General features: G+C 39.5%; 1 protein-coding gene across 1 annotated transcript in view; it reads left to right on the top strand.

The window, feature by feature from the left end:
- The first annotated feature begins 305 nt into the window (after positions 1 to 305).
- The window catches only part of cntn2 (contactin 2), a 25,926-nt gene continuing 11,282 nt past the window's right edge, over positions 306 to 14,949 (top strand). The window contains exons 1-14 of the mRNA XM_008410275.2: positions 306 to 639; positions 4,106 to 4,231; positions 5,435 to 5,576; positions 6,739 to 6,911; positions 7,069 to 7,164; positions 7,756 to 7,968; positions 8,725 to 8,827; positions 10,057 to 10,238; positions 10,384 to 10,520; positions 10,811 to 10,940; positions 11,204 to 11,354; positions 11,881 to 12,008; positions 12,851 to 13,026; positions 14,746 to 14,866. Of these exons, the coding sequence (XP_008408497.1) occupies positions 4,177 to 4,231; positions 5,435 to 5,576; positions 6,739 to 6,911; positions 7,069 to 7,164; positions 7,756 to 7,968; positions 8,725 to 8,827; positions 10,057 to 10,238; positions 10,384 to 10,520; positions 10,811 to 10,940; positions 11,204 to 11,354; positions 11,881 to 12,008; positions 12,851 to 13,026; positions 14,746 to 14,866 (1,807 nt within the window). The 5' untranslated portion in view covers positions 306 to 639; positions 4,106 to 4,176. The remainder of the gene's footprint in view (positions 640 to 4,105; positions 4,232 to 5,434; positions 5,577 to 6,738; positions 6,912 to 7,068; positions 7,165 to 7,755; positions 7,969 to 8,724; positions 8,828 to 10,056; positions 10,239 to 10,383; positions 10,521 to 10,810; positions 10,941 to 11,203; positions 11,355 to 11,880; positions 12,009 to 12,850; positions 13,027 to 14,745; positions 14,867 to 14,949) is intronic.

The following is a 14,949-nucleotide window of genomic DNA, read 5'->3' as shown; positions in this document are numbered from 1 at the left end:
TCTGCTGAAGCAGGAATTAAACATACTTTTAGCCAGTTTTTTCTGTATTTATAACTGGTATTTTTTATTGGTCTGATGTATTCTAAATTCAAATGTCATGTTTGTATTAGTAGAATCCCATCATAATTAACACAAGCAAAGGCTTTAAAACAGCCATCTCTGTTTAATGCATCTTTATAATGTGCTTCCCTTAGTAATAAAGCTCCAATAAATAGACTTTTCAATAATATTCGAGTTCATTTACAGACTGAGGGAGAAACAGCATGAAGGCTGTTGTTACTGGTCGTACAAATGAGGGCCGTACTGCAGATTTTTGTGCGCGATAACAGACCGGAAGTTGTTGAATTTCCGCAAACTTGACTACAGTGATGGGACAAGAACGCGATTCAAAGAAAGGAGGGATGACACTGAGGGAAGTGATCAGACAGAGGTAGAGAGCAGCGGCGGAACGGGGCTCCACTGGCAGAGAAGAAGCAACGGTAGCGACGAGGACCGAGCCCGGGAGGAGAGCGCGGAGGACAGCCAGCCCGGCCGGCCGGCCAGCCGCCCTCCGTCTAACGTTCCAGCGACCTCCGTCGGAGCTCCCTCCGCAGCTCCGCAGCTCCGCATCGCCGCTCCAAGCAGAGCATCTTGGAAAAGGTAAACAACCTTACAGCACCATCCCCTCCCCGGTTCGTTCCAGACCATCTTCCCCTCCGGGATGCTGGTTCTTTTTTTTTTTTCTTGCTCTGCGGTATGAAGCCAGGGGTTTACACAATAACACATCAGCTTATTCATTTCCATCGAGCAGAGCTTCCTGCAGACAAACCTGACGAGTCCATGCTCCATTTCCAGCGTCCTCATAGGCTGAGGCTGCTAGGCTGGTCCCTCTGCGCAGATCAGGCAAAGTATAATGACCACCGAGAGATAAAAGTTAATCTCACACATGATCGCTTGATTATGGCACATATTAGCGGTCGGGATGTATTAGGCAGCAAAGTCGTTATAGTACCTCAGAATTAAGCCTGCAGTAAGTAATTAATCAGTGCAATAATTAATTTATCAGTGATAAATTAAATTGAGCTCGACAATTTCCATCCAGACGATTAATATTTTTTGAAGGGCAATTTATCATAATCCGTTTTATTTGGTGGTTTCGGTTATGTGAGATTCGTTTATTACTTTTCGTTGTGTTTTATTTTGGATATTTAAAATATCTTCCATTTGCAGAGTGGAGTTTTCTGTACAGAATTAAAGTTTATTAGTCTTTGAGAGGGCGAATTTTCATTTATCCGAAAGAGATGACTTGAAACTCAAATTCAGCGTTATCGTGTATCGCAATGATTTCTGGGACAATTTATCGTTCAGCAACATTTGCTATTGTGACGGGCCTATTCAGAGCTGATGTTACGAGGAGAAATAAATAGTAAAAGTATTAGAGGGAGTTTGACACGGTCCATATTATGTTGGCTAATTCAGAACGTCTTCAAAAGCGCAGCTGTGCTGGGCTTTGTGTCGATGGTTCTGGCAGAAAGATAGAACACACAGTGGGTTGCAGTTTGATTCTGTGGGGTTTCCAGTCCTTACTCTTCTATGGACCCCCATCCATGGGATTCTCTAGTAGAAAATCGTCTTTCTCGTCCTTTCTATTTCCATCTTCTTCCTTACTCTTCTCTTCCCTTGTTCCACCTCCTGTATCTCATGTGTCAAACTCGAGGCCCCGGGGCCAAATCTCGCTAAAGCAGCTGGTGAAAAAAACCTTAGTTCGGTTGATATGCCAGTAGATTTCTCTTCCTACTCCAGAACAATTACATAATATTGTTCAATTAGCTAAAAGTAAAAAGGTCTTTTCACTAACTTGCAAGATATCCAGTATTTATTCACAGAATCAGTGTCAACAATCAGATTCAAAACAGTGGAAAATGTCAAACTGGTGTATAATTGCCTAGAAGTTTAAATCTGAACAAACAAGAGGTGGAAAAGAGCAGTACAAAATGGCAGTTAGAACTAATAAAACAGAAGCCGTAGCTATAAGTGAAAATCCTTTCCATTGTCATTCAGGATGGAGAATCTGGTCAAAGTTTCCTCTCCAACTCCCATCAATGCCATCATTAACTCTATAACAACAGCAATACAAAACTTTCTAGGAACTTCTGTGGCAGGGGTGAAATTCAAATAGGCCCAAAGAAATGATGCTGATTGGCCAAATGTTTATTTTTTCTCCTGAGCAACCAAACATGATGGGCTAAAGTCTGTTTGGGAAACTCCATGTTAAATGAGTCAGTGGGGGAAATAACTCAGGTTACATTTAGACATGCACTATATAGAAAAAATGGTTTTAATAGTACAGTTAGTTTTAAAAAAATAATGTTTATGGATCATTTTTATATATTTTTCCCCCTCTCCACATATGGCAGGATGATGCCCCAGCGCCCCCTACGGGCCAACCACCAGTGCACTGGAGGACCACATACATAGAACCTTCAACATAACACTTGTGTGCTTGAATATTATTTTATCAATCAAACTGATCAGCAGTTTTTATCTCTGTGTTGCCAAATTTCATCATTGGGAAAAGATGTTCAATATTATTTAATAATACTTGTTGAATGCACCGCAGAGATAACTTTTTATTAATATTTCAACAGTTTGGTAATGGGTTTTATTAATACGCCCTGGCACAATAACCGACCCTTTGAGAACATTCATGATCTTAATATGTCCCAAAATGAAAACGACTTTGACTCCCCCGCTACATCTACTCCACACTAACGCTTTAGATTTTTGAGTTTTCCTCTTAAGGAAAAGTTCTAGATTATATTGCTGCTGTAGAAAAAGACACAAACCAAGAAATAAATGTCACCGAATCTTTTTCTTATGTGATGATTTCAATGACACGGATAGTAGAAACATCAAGTAAATGAATCATTACATGTTACAAGGCCTTAAAGACTTTTTTGACAAAACCAAGCTATTGCCAAAAATAGCTGCTAGTAAGTAAACAGACTGCACAGAAAATATCAGCAGGAATGTCACCAGAAGAAGAGTTTTTATGAGCTAATCATGCTTTAAGAATAAAAACAAATGAAACTCATCTAAATGAATATTAACCTGACCAAGGACGGATGTCTAGCAGTATCTTTCCATAGTGACCGTGTGTACAGCAATGCCCCTCATACCCAACTTTACACTCAACCCAAACTCTGCTTGGTTCTGTTTCTTCTTGTTCAAAGGGACTCATTGCTTTAAAATTCCTCAAACTCATATTTCTGAGGAGTTGAAGGAAGCTAAACAACTGATGGTCCCTGCTGTTGGAGTGTGTTCCTGCTGCTGAAGAACCACATTTTCCTTCCTCTGTCCTCAGTGTATTTCCCCTAAAGTTTATTGACGTCTCGAGCTCTTGTTAAACGGAAATCGAATTCTTCGTTCGTTCTCATCATCTCGGCCAATAAATAAAATTCTGATTCTGATACGGCAAAATAATCCCTGATGCGATAGATATTTACTTATGACATAAAGCCGCAGCCTGAACGGAAAGCCAAGATTGCTTTAGTAGACGACCAGAGACTGTTTGAAGGTCACAGACAGTCAGGACAGGAGTGATGACCTGTCCATTTTATGTACATTTATTTGCCCCTACACACTCTGCTGTGATTTCAGCCAATGGTGCGTCTACTACATACTGACTTGAAGTGGTGAATATTTATGCATTCATTCATTTTGTGTATTTAGTTGCCTTTATTTTTGCAGAAATCCATTTTGACTGTAAAGGCTGTTTAAAAAAATCTGAGTTGATTTGAGACGTGTAATCGGAGATTGTCAAACTTAATTTGTTTACGTTTGTTTGACATGACAACTTAATGAACTTAATATATTCACTTGAGTAAACTTGATTGTATTACTTGTAACAAACTCATTTTTTAAAAAGTGGATTACCTGTTTTCTGTTTTCAGTGCAATCTCTGAGTCAGTTTTAAAGTCAGATTTTCAGATGATGTTTTGCTACAGTTGTGTAAAAATTGCTCAGTGTATTTGTGCTTTATTTGGTTGCATTCACATAGCGGTAACTGGGATTCCACGTTGTTGGGGTTTTTATGAAAGTATTTTTTGTCATCATTTCTGCTCAGGCACAGAGCGGGCAGTCCTTCCTGGAAGGAGGAGATTTCTCTGCTGATTGTGACCCAGTTGGATCCAGAGGATGGACGTTTGGTTGGGTTTGCTTTTCCTCAGTTCTGCCGCTCTGAAGGCAGCTGGTAAGTTTCAATTTTCATGCCTCTGAGTTATTAGACAGATTAATGTTTCTGCTGACAAACACACACATGAGCAGCAATGACTAATACACTCCTGAAACCTTAACGCACCGTTTGGAGGTATTTATTGCAATGATCGTAATGGTCATCGCAGTGACAATTAAATATGGAGAGTTTCATCACTCTCCATGTTCCAAAAAATATGAATGTTTTTATGGTTCCTACACAGTCCTGAAAAATGTCCCGATCTGGTTAAGCAGGACAAAAGAAAAACGTTTGGTTTCTAGACTATCTACTTTGTAGCATCTTCTAAAGGACAAAAGGTTAATAAATATTAAACAGTGCAGAATTAATTTTACAGTTTTACACATCAGTTTTTTTGTTTGTTTTTGACTTTCTGGCAGAATGCATGTTCAGAAATAAATATTAGGTTTTAAATTCATGTTGAACTGGAGTTGTTCTGAAATCGGTTCTAAAATGCCAAAGATTTAAAACGTCAATTTTTAGGCATTTAAAAATGAAAGACAACAAAGTCAAGTTAATACCCTGTAAGTCTACATTTAACAACCACATTGCTCATGGGACAAGTTGTAGATTTAGGAACAAAAGTGATGAAAATTAATTATTGTGACACAAAAGCATTAAAATAGCCTTATGCCACAGCATGAAACTTTAAAAATAACTTTTATCTCATGAATTACAACTTTTACTGTAAGTCAAGAGATAAAAGTAAAGGACTCTAAGGTCATACTGCTACTGATAAAAACATTTAGCTTCCTTTGTGAGATGCATTTGTTGCATGCAAAGTAATGAAGGTCATTTTTAGCAGAAGAAACAAGATGCATGTTTTCCGTTTGGATGTTTTCTCCTGTCCTAACCTTTCTTCATTCATATCATTTTTGGGTCTTATACTTGTCATTACCAACAACACCACTGGTGATTTATTCCTAATAGTGATAATAATACATCTACACCAAAAATTTTAACATTTGTAATTCTGATTTTATATAATAAAACGAGGCAATGTTTGAGTACCTCACCGCAAAGATTAAGGCGAGTAAGAAGTTTCCTCTGGAAAACATCTCACTCATGCGAACTAGCTTTTTTTTTTTTTTTTTTTTTTTTTACATTATTAATATTGCACAATAAAGCAAAATGTGGAGATGTTTCTGATCCACCTTGTCCTCCTTGAAATCTGGCTTCCAGTAGGAAACGTGTGTGTGTCGGGTCACGACAGAGGACCAGTGTTTGAAGAGCAGCCAAGCAGCTTAATTTACCCAGAGGGCTTGACTGAAGGCAAAATAACTCTGAGCTGTCAGGCGAGAGCCAGTCCACCTGCAACCTACTCGTGGGTAACACACACACGCGCACGCACACACACCCGCACGCACRCACGCACACACACACACAAATACAAATTAGTGTTTCTACTCATATTAAGACTGTGTTGACTTCCATTTATTTTTGGTTTCATTTTAACTGTGTTTATGCATGACCAACACATCGGACATATTTTCTTACCGTAACTATACTTACTAACCCAAAAAGTGTGTAATTATGGAGTGACTGAAAACATTTCAGCAAATTAATAACCAGAACGCTTCACATTTACTGTTATTGAGGTTTCATCCAAATAACAATATGCAGTGGTTCAGAGCAGGATATTTAGTGCTTTTACAAGATATTTAAAGGTATTTTACCATAAATTTAAATTGTATCCTTTTGCCGTACTTAATTTGTTGAAGTATCGGCATCCAATCGAAGGAAATATATCTTACATCTTTTTAAAAAGTTTTTTTTTTTTTATGTCAAAACTTAAAAGTAGAAACATTTCCTATAAAGTCTATTTCTAAAAAACTATGTTCTTCTTTCCAAAGTTAATGTACCATTTGTGGCTCTAAACAAGTTTTATTTAGATGCAGTCCAACTTTTATACATCTGTATGGAGAACTAGTTGATGTCAGAGAGGAGCTGCGTTTCCATTACAAATGTGTGCAAAACTTTGTCACTATTCAGCTAATATAACAAAACACAATGTCACAATTGCAGTGTTTCCTTTAAACAAAAATCACAATAAGTTTGTTTGCACGTAACTCATTAAAAAACCATTATGATCCTCTAATTACTTTCTGTCATCTTCTTCTTCTTCATGGTTTGCGTCAGTAGAAACATTCGGTTGTTAATCATGTGGTCGTGTGATACAAAAAATGTATTTCCAATGCAGTTTTGTGAAAGAAAACGATTTTATATGACCAAAAAAAAAACTCACCTCATCTCAGTGCTAAAACTTTTGACTAAAAATGAGTTTTTTTCCGAAATTGCCATGTTTCCACTAAGCAACTTTATTTTTCAAATGTCAAATTGCACAACTATATGGTCAACAGACATGCAGCTAGTAAAGCACACCACCAATTTACATCTTGGAGAAGAAATTGACTAGTGGCCCACATAAAGTAAAATCAGTGTCTTCTGTTCGGTTTGTTTTTATTCCGTTGACTCTGACCCTGCAGGTGGAAACTGAACGGCACAGTCCTGGAGCTGGGGTTGAGCCGGTACACTCTGGTGGCTGGCAGCCTGGTGATCAGCAGCCCTGACAATTCCCAAGATACCGGATCGTACCAGTGTCTGGCTAAGAACCCGTGTGGGACGATCATCAGCCGAGCTGCTAATCTCAAGTTTGGCTGTGAGTCGGACCTTTCTGGATAAGTTGCTCTTTGTTTAATTTGGCACCAAATCTTCATGATTTTAAAGCATTATTCCTCCTTTAAGCCCTCCATGTGTCAGCAGTCTTTGGTGTTTGATATTTCCACCTTCATCTCTGCGTTTTCATCTTTCTTCAGACCTTCATGACTTCCCTCCTGACAGCAGGACTTCACAGACCGTGTATGAGGGCGCCGGCACTTTCCTGGCCTGTCAGCCGCCCCCACATTACCCAGGTAGCACCTTTGCTGCAGTGCTTCAGCATAATGCTGCCAACACTCAGCAAGTAATACTAATGTAACCTTATGTATTCAACACTGTAATAAAGTGTCTGTTGGAATATAAAGTAAACTGGACATTATCCCTGTTTTTGTAAAATGTAATCTTTTTTTTTTACTTTCTTAGTGGAAATGCAAACCTGTGAGCCCCGTTTGATATCACCATGACAACCAACAACTTGAATATGTCTTATTACCCATTTATGTGTGACGTAAATCACCATCTGCAAAGTACCCTTTGACCCTAGCAAGTCATCAGAAAGCAACTGTACTAGTACGAAGTCACGTTTTTAAGTTCTAACATAAAAATACATTTTGAAATTCTTTTTATTGGATCCATGAAAGAGTATATTAGATGGTATGTGTCTGAAAAATCAGCTGTAGGTTAAAGCTATTGGGTAAAAACATTAAAATTCTTGGGAATAAGCGCAAGTAACAGCTGAAATGCCCTTAACATGCAACTCTCTGTAACCAGAACCCCACATGAGTGATCAGTGTATTCCTGATTGCGACATCTTTCACCGTATATCGCCTCTTTGTCTTCTGCAGCTCTGTCCTATCGCTGGTATTTCAACGAGTTTCCCAACTTCATCAGAAAGGACGACGGACGCTGGTTTGTGTCGCAGGTCACTGGGAACCTGTACTTGGCCAAAGCAGAGTTAAATGACACTGGGAACTACTTCTGCTTTACTACCATCAATCTGGACATCAGCACCAAAAGCACTTTTAGCAAGGGCAGCCTGCTCACTGTAATGCCAGATGGTAAGGTCACCGGATGTCTTCCTGATACTGTGGTGGAATAATTCTGTTTTTTTTTCCCAGTTTTAGGATTCAAGTATGCATTTTTATCAGAATGTATGCATCAGGTGTGTGCGTTTGTGTGTGTGTGCGTGTGCATGCGTGTGCGTGTGTGTGTGTGTGTGTGTGTGTGTGTGCATGCTTGAGTGCGTGTGCAACACAACCAGCCACTTTGTCCTGTGAAGCTGATCACCTGACATAAAAATATATATTTTCAACAGCCATATAGCCATGTGTTGAAATTTTACAGCTGTTGAAATTTTACAAAAGTCGCATTAAGAGTCCAGGGTAACTTACATCAGACTGGATTGGTTGAAAATTCCACTCTCAAACTATAAGAAAGGATTCAGTATAAATATGCACCACTTGGTATGTAAGACTTTTGACTGACATAGAACTTTTATTTTGAGTCCAGTTTGATGATGAAGTTTTGATATTTGCCACTTTTCCACTACCAACGAATTGGCGTCCAAAGTGGAGTCTGGACGTTTGGTTCTGAGAAATCAGATAGCAGAACATCTTTGTCTCAGTTTTGAGAAAGTCTGTTGGTATAAAGAACATTTATACCGACAGGAAGGTTAGAATCACAATAAAGCTTTTCCAGAGCTTTATGTTTTATGTCTGTTCATATTTATAGTGATTTTTAAGAACTTGATAATATTTAGATGTCGAAACCTAATTCTGCACCATTAAATGATCAGGTTTTCTTTTCTTTGTCAGCCAATCCCAGGAGGTCAGCACCAAGCATTAGGCTGCGCTTCCCAGCGGAGACTTACGCCCTCGCTGGACACACTGCCCAATTGGAATGCTTTGCGAACGGAAAGTAAGCTTACAACAAGAAATTAGAACATATTCTATAAAAGCTGTAATGGAGACATTTTTAACTCAACTTACCTCTAACTTTATTTAAAGCAGAACTTGATCAAAGGGTTGCTAAAACAAAGAGTCTGTAAAAATACATGACTTATTCAAAACATGGTACAATATGATTCTCTTTTTTAGGAAGCCAAATTTGCACACTGTACATGGGACAAGAATATATATANATATACTTTGCATATTTTAAAATGGAAATACAATTATTCTCAAAATTTCTGTAACCTTATATCTCAACGCTATACTGGTGTATATATTATGTCAGTGCAAGTCATTAAAATTGTAATTACACTAATAAACTTCAATTAAGAAAGAAGGGAAAGAAAGAAATAAGATGATAATATAAATATACTTGATCAATTTCTAAATTCGAAAAGAGATTGAAAGTAAGCACTCAGATTATCTTTAACACATTAAATGTTTAACTTAAAAACAATAAATCTGGAGCTTGTTTTTATCTAAGGGTGCTTAGATTATTGCAGTTGTGGTAAAAGATAAATTAAATCAGGCAACAGCATATTATCAAAAATGTGGTAAAATGGATTTTAGCTAATGTTTTTATATATAGAAAGACATATATATATATATAACACATAGGACCTCTTTTCATATAAATCAGAATTTTTTTTATTTAGAAAAAAATTCATATATAGAGAATTACTTTGTTCACAAGGAGTAATTCTCCTCTTGTGAAAGTAAATCTGTACAGTAGGATCTGTCGTATCTGAGACCTGCTTACTCAGCATTTTCAGGACCAGACCTAAATAAGGCGAGTCTCCGTCGCTCCTCCACTCTGGAACATCGTCACTGAAAAATCTGAGTTATGCAGAAACTGTTGGTTCCTTTAAATCGGGACTGAAAACATTTTGATCACAGATTGACACAGATTTCCCTTTTTGAAGCACGAGGGTAAAGACTGAATTTGGATATAAAGTTTTCTTTATTACTGGTGTTTTGACATCGTATGTGATGTTTCTAAGTGTTATTGCACTCTTAAGGAAATGACCACATATCAGTGCTGCTTTCTTGTTGTCTTTCCTTTGATGTCCTGTAAAGCTCTTTGTCTGGGTTCCAGACTCACTTGCCATCGCTCCAGTGACTGAGCAGTCATTCACGACTCACTGATTTGTTGTTTTTCTGAGTGTAAGTATGTCTAAATTCTTTTGTATTTTTCAGTCCAGTCCCGAAGCTTCGGTGGAGGAAGGTTGACGGTTTAATGCCGTCCAAAACAGGCTCCTCCTCACAGAGTCACACCCTCACCCTACCTGAACTCTCTTTTGACGACGAGGGAATTTATGAGTGTGAAGCCTACAACTCAGAAGGACGTGACACATACCAGGGACGCATCATTGTGCAAGGTGCCAAGCAGAGAGGATTGTAGTGAAATACGCCATTCATCTGGGTTGTCTTGTCTTTGTTTGACCAGCCTCTCTCTCTCTTTCTCTCTCTCTCTCTCTCTCTCTCTCTCTCTCTCTCTCTCTCTCTCTCTCTCCATCCCTGCAGCTCAGCCGGAGTGGTTGCAGGTGATGAGCGACTCGGAGGTGGAGATCAGCTCAGAACTTCACTGGAGCTGCTTAGCTGCTGGAAAACCTCGACCGGCTGTCCGCTGGATACGCAACGGATTGTTTCTCACCACACAGGTAACACACAGAAGCTCTGTTGATCATCTCTGCTCCTTTAGATATCCTGTTTTAGATATTTTGTTTCTGAGCTCATAAAGTCCTGATTTCATAAAGTCCTGATTTCCATGGTGAAATTCTAGTTTTAAATAATTTACAGCTACATTAGGATTGATTGATCAGGACTACAGCTGCTCTGTAACTAAATGAGCTCTTGCTTGGTTGCTTTGCTGTTCAGTTGAAGACAGTACTGACAGTTACTTCACTCTTTCTCTTACGTTATTTGGTTCATGCTTCGTGTCGGGAAAAAGGATCGGGTGACGGTGAACGGAGCGCATCTGAAAATCAGCAACCTGGCCCTGGAGGATTCAGGGATGTACCAGTGTGTGGCTGAGAACAAACACGGCACTATTTATTCATCTGCCGAGCTGAGGGTCCAAGGTAAGAGAGGCAGTGCAGTCTGAGACATTTTTAACTGCACACTCCAACAAACCGATAAGGTGAAGTGTGGAATTTCTGAAGGTTTTTATGCCAGTCAGAAACACCCAATCAGAGCCAGGAGGAGGGTCTCAGAGCTGTCAGTCAACCTACTGTACTTGTTGCATAATGTGCTGATGGCAGAGAAACAACTTACCGTTCCAGGAAAACTATTTTATGTCATGACACTGCGTTCTGACTTCCTGCATGCCGTGTCCCTGTTCCAGTCCAGGCTCCAGATTTCAGGCTGAATCCGGTGAGGAAGCTGATCCCGGCAGCCAGAGGCGGCCAGGTGGTGATCGAGTGTCGCCCTCGCGCGGCACCGAAGCCCATCCTGTTCTGGAGCCGAGGGACGGAGCTTCTGACCAACAGCAGCAGGTACCAGACTGTAGCAGAAACAGGAAAACATGCATTGTTGCTCCCAGGCAGAAGAAAGACAAACATTTCTGAGATTTAAATTTTTTTTTCTTTGACATTCCACAACAACCTCTCACAAAGTACTTAACATCATAATGCTGAAGGCAGATTTTGGTGCCTTCAGCGGAGTATTATATAAAGAGTCGTTGTGTTTTTTAGAATCGGTGCTGGTTTCCTCAGAGCTGTCACTTATTCTGCATATTATAGGACAGAACCATCTCCTGCTCACACTGCCACACTCTGCTAATCATCAGAAAATCAGTTGATCTTATGCTAAATCAAGTCAGATATGAAAAATCTACATATTGTCAGACATTAAAATTTCATAATAAATAAAAAAAGAAACGTCTTTTTTTTTTTTAATTCACCAATAAACAGATGATATGAAAATAAGGCATAAAACAGTGTTTATATCTGTTAGCAGAGCTCTGGTTAGCCGGCTGTGTGTTTCTGTTTTGTTTTACGCCTCCCGTCTGTCTCCTCCCAGGATCACAGTAACTCCAGATGGCACGCTGTGGATCTACAACATCAGCCGGGCAGATGAAGGAAAATACACCTGCTTTGCTGAGAACTACCTGGGCAAAGCCAACAGCACCGGACACCTGTCTGTTAGAGGTAAACTGTGGCTTCACATCTCAGTGAAACCTAACACTGCATCCTCTGCACTCTGGCTGGGTCCCTGTTGCCACTTGAAGTTCATCCAGTTTGTTTGCCGCAGATCTAATGTTGTCCATTATCATTGATGGACTGGAAGAGATGGTTTGAACTCTGCTGCTATATCAAGGGCTATAGTTCAGGTAGCATGTGAGACTTCAGGTGCTAATCAGACGCTTTCTGTTGTGTAAGAAAAACACTTTGTTGTCATAGTCAACAGATCATGATGACTCATTTGTGATCTGTGACCAAATGTTGACCAAACATTTCAACATTAGCTTTATCTGACCACAAAGCTCGATTCAAAAAATGTTGCTGTGTTTTTTCCTAAGTGCATTTATTCAATCTCTAATCTGGCTTCTTTTTCTGTTTCATTTTGAGAAATGGCCTCCTCCTTTCTGAGTGACTTTATAGTTAACACAGGACTTGTTCAATGTAAATATTAACTGCTGACAATTGGCATACTGTGTTGATGACTGTATGAAAATCAAGTCCTTGATTTTCATAGTTTGCACAGAATATATTTGCAAAAATATTGGAAAGTTTAGGAAACATCTGTGTAAGGCTCCGTTATTTACATATACCTTGATTATTTTATTATTTTGCAGATTAAAATGCCAACCAGGTTTGGCTTAACAGTTGTTTCTATGCCGCTCTTCTTTCTGTATTGCCGTCTGTCCCAGCTTTCGCTTTCAGGAATGAGAAGATAACTAACGATCCCTAAAGAGAGAATCTCTACCACGTGCGCTTTGCCCAGCTAAATATTATCTCTTAATATTTACAGACATGTATTTAACTTGCAGATGCCACCAAAATCACACTGGCTCCCTCCAACGCTGACATCAACCAGGGGGAGAACGTGACGCTGCAGTGCCACGCCTCCCATGACCCCACCATGGACTTGACCTTCACCTGGGCCCTCAATGGGGTTCTGCTGGACCTGGAGAACTGGGCTGGGCCGTACCAGCGGGTGGAGGCGGTGAGCGCTGTGACCCAGAGCCTCATACCTTATCCCTGTGGCACAGCCTGAAGTCCTGATTGTAGACGGACATTTCAGTCTGCTGTGGGACGTCATTCCTTTATGATCCAGATTTAGGCCTGTCACGATAACAGACTTTATCGGACGATAATTGTCCCAAAAATGATTGTAATTCATAACAATACTGTCATTTTGACCCCATTTTTAACTGATATGATGACAACGGCATAATAATCCAAGTACACCTCAGCCTGTCATGATACATTTTACTAGATGATAAATTTCCCTAGAAATTATTGTGATAAACGATAATGTTATTGTTTTCAGGCAATTTTCAAGAAATCTATTTGTAATGACATAATAATTCAGGTTTGTCCCCATAAACACATAATAAACATTAATTTTGTTAAGAACACTTCACACTGGAACTGGAAGACATTTTATTAAATATCCCAAATAAAGCAACCAAACACAATTAAAAAAAGGAAAGGAAAGCTACACGCAACTGAAACCATAAAAAAAAACGGATTACAAAGTCTCTAAACCAAATTCCCCTTAAAAAAATATGAATCATCAGAATGAAAAATATTGAATTAACATTTTAATTAATCATGTAATTGATTAATTGCTTGACAGTCTTATCTATGATCATAGTTGAAGATGATGACGTAGAGAAATTGCGAAGAAAACGTATTCTACCTTATACTCTGCTGCTGATTTCTGTTATACCACACCTGGAATTCATAGCACAGTCAGCGTTTTCAGCACTGATCTATTTTCAGCCCGTCTATGAATAAGAATAAAATTACACTATACATCAGCTGCATGTGACTAAAATAGAATGCTTTTACAGCAAATAACCTTTACAGGAGACGCTACATCTGATTAGTTTCTTATTTCATTCATTTGTACTGAAATATTTTAATGTTCTCTTACAGGCAGATGCTCTAAGTGCACCAGTTGCTGCGTTTTCCGCTACAGATGTGCGCGAAACTTTTCTGATATATTCCGATAATATCGAGTCGCCCCTCTTCGTCTCCTCTCGCGCCCTCCAAGATTTTGTAACTGCCACCACTGTGAGTTGCGCAATGAACTGAACTTATATAGCGCTTTATCCGATCATTTTGACCACTCAAAGCGCTTTACACTAGAGCCACATTCACCCATTCGCACTCACAAACGCTCACACATTTATACACCGATACGCAGCTCGGTAGGCAACTTGGGGTTAAGTGCCTTGCCCAGGGGCACATCGACATGTGGCAGGAGGAAGCTGGAATTGAACTTGCAACCTTCTGATGCAACCTTCTAAAAACGACTACTCTACCCACAGAGCCACAGTCGCCCTAATAAACTTGTTCACGAGATAAGTCATTAAAAACATATCATCCATGTTCCAGCTACTTCCTGTCTTTTTCTTCGTCTCTTCCGCCTGTAGCTAGCAACTATTGGGCTATTGATCACGTGACTCATGTGACGCGATACAGATGAAAAACCACCTCGTTCTAGCGCCGAAAATTAGAAAAACAAAAAACGAGTTTTTTTTCCCCCCGAAATCGCCGTGTTTCCATTAACAGGATTTATTTTTGTAATTCCAATTTGCGCAATTATACGGTTAATGGAAACGCCGCTAGTGACTTCTGACTTCGCAGATTGTTTTCCGTCGGCGGAGCGGAACCTAATTCCCGCGGTATTCCGTCTGTCCCTCTGTCCTTTCAGAAGGAAAACATCGGCGACCTGCTTATTGTAAACGCTCAGCTGAGTCAGGCCGGAGTATTTACCTGCACAGCTCAGACTGTGGTGGACAGCGCTGCTTCTTCTGCTAAACTGGTTGTGCGAGGTGAGTAACATCAAAGCTTCTGACACCTGCTTCGTTTTTAGACAGAAAATGGGAGTAGAGAGAATATATATATATATATATAT

The sequence above is a fragment of the Poecilia reticulata genome, linkage group LG5 (genome assembly GCF_000633615.1).
Source record: "Poecilia reticulata strain Guanapo linkage group LG5, Guppy_female_1.0+MT, whole genome shotgun sequence".
Classification (NCBI taxonomy): Eukaryota; Metazoa; Chordata; class Actinopteri; order Cyprinodontiformes; family Poeciliidae; genus Poecilia; species Poecilia reticulata.
This window is presented reverse-complemented; position numbering and strand designations above follow the sequence as displayed.